The 8,982-nt window shown below is 35.5% G+C and overlaps 1 protein-coding gene across 2 annotated transcripts; it reads right to left on the reverse strand.

Moving 5' to 3' along the window:
* Window positions 1–222: 222 nt before the first annotated feature.
* Window positions 223–2,471, reverse strand: LOC111443006 (extensin-3-like). Of its 2 annotated transcripts, XM_023080595.1 has the most exons (3): window positions 2,308–2,471; window positions 517–2,133; window positions 223–410 (listed from the first exon to the last, which is right to left on the reverse strand). In XM_023080595.1, the coding sequence occupies exons 1-2, from the start codon at window positions 2,439–2,441 to the stop codon at window positions 546–548; spliced, it is 1,722 nt and encodes a 573-aa protein (XP_022936363.1). In that variant the 5' UTR covers window positions 2,442–2,471; the 3' UTR covers window positions 223–410; window positions 517–545. The 2 variants fall into 2 exon arrangements, with proteins under 2 accessions (XP_022936363.1, XP_022936362.1); XM_023080594.1 differs by having other exon boundaries at window positions 517–2,471.
* Between the last annotated feature and the right edge of the window lie 6,511 nt (window positions 2,472–8,982).

Consider the following 8,982-nt stretch of genomic DNA (forward strand, 5'->3'; position numbering starts at 1 on the left):
AAGGTTTATAATAATCCTCACTATGAGCTACTATTTTAATAAACATTGACCTATAAAGTGATTTTTTAGGTCAACAAAAGTATGAATTTGTTTGTTAAACATGGCCAAGTACAATGAAGAACAACATGCGACATGTTGATCCAAATATGAACGGTTTAAGATTTGATATTAGTCTATAATGATTCGTGGTCGCTGATGGTTATATTTAAGCAAGCTTTTGAATCGTTTGGAAATTAAATGAAATTTTCTCACTGCTTAATGTAAAATATGAATACACAATATGAAACTAAATTTGAAAAGAAAAGAACACATGGATCACAAGACATAAATAATGGAGGGCCATTGTTTGAACGTAGTGACGATCATCCTTAGGCCATCTCTTTATTGATATGAGTATTTTCTTCTTTTACCTGCAAGAGTTTATAGGATTAAGTTAATATAAATGTAAAATGAAGGAATAAAAGATGATATCGTTAAACGGGTTCGAGGGGAGATTTTCGTTTGTGAAAAGCTTACCTTAGAGTAGGAATGTGAAGGATATCTCTCTAGTAGTGGTATGGAGGTGGTGGTGAGGCATAAATGTAGTCGTTCTTGGGAGGTGGTGGAGACTTGTACTCGTAGTCTTTCTTGGGTGGTGGTGGAGATTTGTACTCGTAGTCCTTCTTGGGTGGTGGAGGAGACTTGTACTCGTAGTCCTTCTTCGGTGGTGGCGGAGATTTGTACTCGTAGTCCTTCTTGGGTGGTGGAGGAGACTTGTACTCGTAGTCCTTCTTGGGAGGTGGTGGAGACTTGTATTCGTAGTCCTTCTTGGGTGGTGGCGGAGATTTGTATTCATAGTCCTTCTTTGGTGGTGGAGGAGACTTGTACTCATAGTCCTTCTTGGGTGGTGGAGGGGACTTGTACTCGTAATCCTTCTTGGGTGGTGGAGGAGACTTATACTCGTAGTCCTTCTTGGGTGGTGGTGGAGACTTGTATTCGTAATCCTTCTTGGGTGGAGGAGGAGACTTGTACTTGTAATCCTTCTTGGGTGGTGGTGGAGACTTGTATTCGTAGTCCTTCTTAGGAGGTGGAGGAGACTTGTACTCGTAGTCCTTCTTTGGTGGTGGAGGAGACTTGTACTCGTAATCCTTCTTAGGTGGTGGGGGAGACTTGTACTCGTAGCCCTTCTTAGGTGGTGGAGGGGACTTGTACTCGTAATCCTTCTTTGGTGGTGGAGGAGACTTGTACTCGTAGTCCTTCTTGGGTGGTGGAGGAGACTTGTACTCGTAGTCCTTCTTAGGAGGTGGAGGAGATTTGTACTCGTAGTCCTTCTTGGGTGGTGGAGGGGACTTGTACTCGTAATCCTTCTTGGGTGGTGGAGGGGACTTGTACTCGTAGTCCTTCTTGGGAGGTGGGGGAGACTTGTACTCGTAGTCCTTCTTGGGAGGTGGAGGGGACTTGTACTCGTAATCCTTCTTGGGTGGTGGGGGAGACTTGTACTCGTAGTCCTTCTTCGGTGGTGGAGGGGACTTGTACTCGTAATCCTTCTTGGGTGGTGGGGGAGACTTGTACTCGTAGTCCTTCTTCGGTGGTGGAGGGGACTTGTACTCATAATCCTTCTTGGGTGGTGGAGGGGACTTGTACTCGTAGTCCTTCTTGGGAGGTGGTGGAGACTTGTACTCATAATCCTTCTTGGGTGGAGGAGGAGACTTGTACTCGTAGTCCTTCTTCGGTGGTGGTGGAGACTTGTACTCGTAATCCTTCTTGGGTGGTGGGGGAGACTTGTACTCGTAGTCCTTCTTCGGTGGTGGAGGGGACTTGTACTCGTAATCCTTCTTGGGTGGTGGGGGAGATTTATACTCATAGTCCTTCTTCGGTGGTGGAGGGGACTTGTACTCGTAATCCTTCTTGGGTGGTGGGGGAGATTTATACTCATAGTCCTTCTTCGGTGGTGGAGGGGACTTGTACTCGTAATCCTTCTTGGGTGGAGGAGGAGACTTGTACTCGTAGTCCTTCTTAGGAGGCGGTGGAGACTTGTATTCGTAATCCATCTTTGGTGGTGGTGGAGATTTGTATTCATAGTCCTTCTTAGGTGGTGGAGGAGAATAGTAAACTGGAGGCGGTGGAGAGTGATAAACAGGTGGTGGAGGAGAATAGTAAACCGGAGGCGGTGGAGATTGATACACAGGTGGTGGAGGAGAATGGTAAACGGGAGGTGGAGGAGAATGATAAACCGGAGGTGGTGGAGAGTGATAAACAGGCGGTGGAGGAGAATAGTAAACAGGAGGTGGTGGTGACTTATATTCATACTTCACTTTCGGTGGCGGAGGTGAATTGTATGAATAGTAAGGAGGCGGCGGAGACGAATAGACATAATCAGCAGCAAACACCGATGGCATACTTAGAGTCGCCACCAAGATCGTGGCCACGAGATAGGCCATCGAAGACCTAGATTTCCCCATGTTTGTACCTCAATGGGATTGAGTTATGCCTTCAAACCCAAGCCTCCCCTCTCTTTATATAGCTTTCAAATAAGCTCCTCCAAGGCAACAAATGATAGCCAACCAATTATAAAATGATATTAATTTTTACACCTAACCTTCGTGGAAGAGACCAACATGTTGACAAATGAGTATTCCATTATACTATTCAAATTTGGATTGGGTTATAAAATTATTTAAATTTATAACCATAATTTTTGGTTTGAAAAAGCTTTTCATATTACATTTGAATTAATTTTTATATTATCTTTAAGAACAAACGTGAATCGAAGTTTGAATTATTCAAAATTTATAATATTGAACATTCAAGAGTAAATTTCTTGATAATTAATAATTTGAATAATTGAAGTCCCACCTCAATTAATTTAAGAAATGATCACAGGTTTACAAACAAAGAATACTTTCTCCATTCATGTGAGGCCTTTTCGGAAGCGTAAAACAAAGCCACGAGAGCTTATGCTCAAAGTGGACAATATCATACCATTGTGGAGAGTCGTGTGTAGAATTTCAATTTGGGTGATAATTTAATTGATAAAAAATAAAATTATATACCAATAAATTTTGCACGATAAAATCATGTGAAATCTAGTCATTTAATGCACGGCGAGCGGTATCAGGGTTGTGGAGACATTATATTTAGTAGTATAGAAAATATGAGGGGATCGTTCCCACCCTAGTAGCAAAAGCTGCTCCTCTTTGAGTCTCACATATTCTCTCCTCTCCCGATAGCTTGAAGTCAGTTGTATTCATTCGACTTCTCTAGGGGGTTTTCGCATATCTGATGCAATCGATTGATTCTTTGAGGTCCATTCTTCGGTAGTGCATAGGCTCACTTTTAAAATATAACCCGATCCAAGGTCTATTCTTCGGTAGTGCATAGGCTCACTTTTAAAATATAACCCGATCCGTCCAACATGATATATATGGTCAAATCAAATTGATATTGAAACTTCAAGCATTAGATTGCCTCCTATCTTGATAGCCAGAGCTAACCCTCTTGAAACATGTCTCAAAGGAGAGAATATGCTCGAATTAATGTTGAGTCTTACCTTTCCATTGTGCTTCTGGGACAAATTAAATTTAAAATTTAAAATAATTATGATTTCACTAAAAAAAAAAAAAACTAATTTTAGAAGTAGTTTAAATAAATGAACATTCTAGAATGTAGAATGAAAATGGTAGTAATTTATGGCACGTGACCTAACACGTGCGAAGAGAAGAGTTGAATTTTGAGGAAACGTGTGAATATTGAATTTGTTTGTTTTACTTTTTCTTATATGGTTGTTGTAATTTTAACTAACCTTATCAATTTATGGGTTTTTTTTTTTTTTTTGATAAACTAATTAATAAACTCCAATTTTAATATGAATTTTCCACTCATTTAATTTTTTATTTTTATTTTATTTTTATGATTTTTCCACATTTCTAATTTTAATAAAACCTATTTGTATGGTAAATATAGTAATTTTTAAATAAAGTATTTTTCTTAAAAAAATTTAAATTAATTGAACTTTGGCGGAGCCCCTTTCTCTTTGATCCACATAGACAAAATGGAGGACTGGTGCCAACCGTTCATCACGGAAGAAACGACTCACTGAGCCGAGATCACTAACTAATACTAATAGAATATAAAAGAACTATATTTTCTGTATACTTTCCCCAGTTCTATTGCTACCACGGGCTTTACGCAATCAATTGGATCATATAGATATCCCTTCAACACAACATAAGTCATCGAAAGGATCTCGAAGACCCTCCAAAGCACGAAAGCCAGAATCTTTCCGAAAATGGTAGATTTTTAAAATTTTGAATTTTAGATTTATTTAGCATAAAATTAAATATTTAAAAATTAAACAGATTCGTAAATTTTAGAGAAAATGTAAATACAAATTTTATTTAAATTATTTATTTAAAAATAATTATTAATTTTAATTCATATTATTTGTAATATATTTCCTAATAAATGAAAATTAAAACGAAATTTAATGACGTAATAAAAATAAACTAATTAATTAAAAAATTATTATTTATTTATATGAAATTAATATGAGGCGGTGCATAAAATACGTAAGAAAAGAATGGGTGGCATAATTTGTGGTATCTAGCTGGAATTGGTTTATAGTCAATATTCGAGTCTATTATTAATTATATATTGATTTTATTTATTTATTTATTATTATTCTTTATCAATTATTCATTTATTATTACATTTGAAATTTCCATTATTTTTTTTTAAAACATATCCTTTTTGGTCACACCATGCATGGAAGAAAATAAATAAATAAAGAGTTGATTTTCATATTGTACTTTAGTCTTCCATCAATATTTTCTATTCTACGTTCATTTATTTTATGTTAAAAACACTATTTTATCTAAATTGCTAAAAAAAATTTATGTTTTAAAAACGATGAAACTTACCCCTTATCGTCTCACTGGCCGACCGTGACCCCTATTATTTTGAGATCATATCTAGTATTCAGAGTTTGCTTCGATTTGGTACTACTCTCTCGACTCGCACCGAAATAGTGCTTTACCCTTAGATGTGTAGTCAACTGTTGTGCCTCAATGCATTTCGGGAGCTTAAACTCTAAAGTTTGCGTTCAGTTTCACTATAAAAAACGTCATACCCAATAGAAATAATCATCTTTATATTTCACGGAGGGACTTTATTAGCACTTCTCGTTACATAAATTTATATTTTTCTACCCATATTTTGTTTGAGTATATTTATCTTTTTCGCACTTAATTCAAGATATTAGCATTGATATTAACAAAAAATTTCAAATAATTACAAGAATCTTTTTACCTGGGTTGGGTTGAAATAGAGCTATGTCTCTCAAAACTGATATCAAGGCGTTGGTAAAAAATAAAACCATATTGATATAAACGTTATTAGTATAGTGATGTTTCCTCAACGCTAAATTAAGCATTGAAATAACAAGTCTTATTCTTCATGCTTTTGACACAAACATTCCGTAAAGTTTCTACAGTGTAGTTTTACCTATGTTTTTTATCGAGGTAATATAGCATCGGGAGACATTTACTCAACATGTTTTTTATTTTCATGATGATTTCTTTGCAGTCGAAATTCAAATAAACACAAACTTCAAAATCGTTAGAATAGCGAGTGGAAAGGCACGAAGTTTGGAATATATGTTTAGAGGAAAATTGAGGCACTAAGGAGTTGGGGTTTGGCAAGAGTGGTTGGCATGTCTCCTACAACCTTCCATTTTTTCTTAATTAAGATCTCTTCAAGATTAGGTGTGTTGAAATTAATAGAGGCCATTGGAATTCCACGTACGGATTTGTGTATTCATTTGCTTTCACTTTTGACTATCATATATTTATTATTTAATTTTTTCAACAATTCATCACTTTTGTATTTAATTGAATCAATGTTGTTTGGTGTAGGAGCCAAATAATACTCATCTTTTTCGTTCTCGTAGCTTAGTCGTATTCAATGTAGGACGACCCAGCCTCCCAGATTCGCATCAGCGAGTGGTGTGACGACGACCAACTTGATTGAAAATAACGATTTGAATGTAATGACACGGGAAAAGAGAGAACAAGCAGAACAACTTTATCTTTTATGTGATATGAGACGATGGCTGCCACTTCCTTATTACCATTTAGACAATCCCCGATCCTTATTAGACTAGATAGAGGTCAGGAGATTCTTATTAGTGTAAAATAGCCCTAGCCTCATTCACTCCCGGTGAAATAGCAGCTACGCCCCTTGGTCCCGAGCGTTTGAACTAATCCCAGTATCTTTTACCGAAAAATAAGTTTGTGTACGTTATTGATTGATGTCAGTTTGTGTTATACCGAGATTAGTGTTAGAGATGTTCATAGGGCAGGATAGAGATGACAAAGTCCCGTCCCTTCTCCACCACCTGTTTCAATCTTTGTTTCTTAGAATTTTTCATTTATTTTTGCAGGAATTCGAGACATGGCCCCTCTAAGAAAATTTTCTCCATTTTTGAAAGAAATACTTATTTCAAAGAATATTTTCAATTGGATAATATTTATTTTCTAAAAATAAAAAATAAAAAATATCTTAATAAATTTGATAGTATTTCTTAAGAAAATATATAATATTATAATATAATGTTTTTCCACCTAATTTCTAAAAATTTAAATTTTTATATTACAAAATACTATTTAATACTTAAGAAAAAAAAATCTCCAAAATACTTATTTTAATTGAGGCGAGTGATGAATTGAACAGAGATAGAGACGGAAAATATAATATGCACCTCTCGTCTAGTTTAATTGACAGAAAAAAATCTCTGACTATCTCTCCCCCTTCTCAGTTTAAACAAAGATTCTTCCCTGCATTTGTCGTCCTCACAGATCTTGGTGTAAGTATTTTTTAGGTTTGATAAAATCCTATTTTAGAATCTAATACCTAAGTAAATGAACGATACCACATTCAAATAATAGCGATATTGAGGGTAAGATGACTAAAGAAGGTTTAAAAGAATTAAAAGTTACTATCTATACCAACAAAGTGATCTTAATTAGCTCAACCATAAGAACTCCAAAATTATGTGGTGACAGTCTTCACTCTTATAAGAAATGAGCAAGTAACATGACCACATCCTACGAGAAACAAGAGAATCTAGCCTGAATCTATATTCTAAATCCTAATTTGAATCTTAGTCACGTGACATTGCATTATATATTTAGGCAATGAACATTTCCATGAACACACACGTATATAAATCACCATGGTTCTTTAAAATGAGTTCTTAAAATTTATGTTATAAAAAAAATCAGTGTAAGAATCCCACGTTGGTTATGGAGGAGAACGAAACATCCTTTACAGGGGTATGAAAACCTGTCCATAGCAGATGCGTTTTAAAAACCGTGAGAGAAAACTCGAGAGGGAAAGCCCAAAAAAGACAGTATCTGCTAGGGGTGAGCTTGGATTAAAATAATGAAAAATAAGATTTTGACCTTATCTTCAATCATACCAAATGTAAACAAAATTGTAATCGAACTCTCTTCCATTCATCAATTAATGCATATACATGGAAGTGCAAATATTCAAACAAATTGATGATTTAGAATCATAAATTGTAATATTCACTAGTAATGATATATTTGAATTTCCATTGTTAGGTGTAATAAAGCCAAAGAATTATGTGTTCATTTGTTTATTGTTTGTTTGTGGGAGAAAGCCAAACTTTTATGAGCCCATAGATTTCAAAACAAGTAGCCACATGTAAAGAATGGGTAGCTTTCCCATTCATCAAGACAACTAATTTTCTTTTCTATAAGAAGTTGTTGGAGTGAACATGGTCTTTAACTTTTGGTTAATCTTGGACTTTTAGTTTTCCAAGATATTATGTACTTTGTTTTTCTACTTTATGTTGTCTTACCCATGTTAAAACATTAATCTTTTCAAATTTTGGTTGAAATGTTGATGTCGGTGCGGATTTAGGGATGGTAATGGTCGAGAAATGTCAAAAAGGGCTCGTACGAAATGATGAAATGTATGAGATTCTATATCGGTTGGAGAGGAGAACGAAACAATGTTTATAAGGGGGTAGAAACTTCTCCGTAGTAGACACGTTTAAAAAACTTTGAAGGGAAGCGTGAAAGGAAAAACTGGGAGAAGACAATATTTGCTGGCAGTGGACTTGGACTGTTACAGGATGAATATTATAGTTTGGTTGCTACGAGAATGCATGTCTATTGTTGTGATTTTTGTAGGTTTATCATACCGGTTTTACAACACTGTTATTAATTTTAAGGGTTTAACTAACTTTATTCTAGAGATATTTCAAACGGTTTGAAAAATTTATGAATATGAATGAAAGTCCATTTCAAATATCACATTTAGTAATAGTGACAATGAGCTTCCTATTGCAACAACTTTTTAACGGTAGCAAGTTAGACTCAGTTGAACTGAACTTTTTAACTCTTGCAAGTTATAGGACTCTGTTGAACTTTTAACTCTAACTTAACTTTATAGAAACCGTTTTAGTGAGTGGGGTATTCTAGATAATGAATTTGTATAAGGCTTGATAATAAAATACTAAATCTCTTCTTATAAATTCCTTAAATGCGAAGATTTAATTCACAATATAATTATTTGCGACAGTGATGAACATTACACAAGTGTGATAAACAACCCACGACTACAATACAAATATAGTAAGTCACTTGCCTCCCTTCTTACTTCACCATACTTTTCGTAGTCACTCGTATGTGGAAGGATATGGGAAACTAAAGAGCAAGAAGTTGTATTTGTAGGTACATACGAAGCGTTTAACATCGAGGGAGTGGAAGACATATTGAAACCGAATCACGGCGGTTGGATTTTTGAAAGGAAAGGCCTCCGAACACCGTTTCCAGAAGAGAGAGAAGGGGCAGAATGAAGGATGCTCGAGTAGGACAAAGAAGACGATCGAATCGAACCCGAGTTGAATATCAACTTGCAACCCTGCCTTCATTTAAGGCCGTTAAGTTGAGTATAATGTCTAATTCCTCTATT

This window comes from Cucurbita moschata, unplaced genomic scaffold, assembly GCF_002738365.1.
Source record: "Cucurbita moschata cultivar Rifu unplaced genomic scaffold, Cmos_1.0 Cmo_Scf00005, whole genome shotgun sequence".
NCBI lineage: Eukaryota > Viridiplantae > Streptophyta > Magnoliopsida > Cucurbitales > Cucurbitaceae > Cucurbita > Cucurbita moschata.

What these genes read in the sequence shown, in the direction of transcription:
- LOC111443006 (XM_023080594.1), bottom strand. Translation starts at nt 2,441, where the DNA reads ATGGGGAAATCTAGGTCTTCGATGGCCTATCTCGTGGCCACGATCTTG.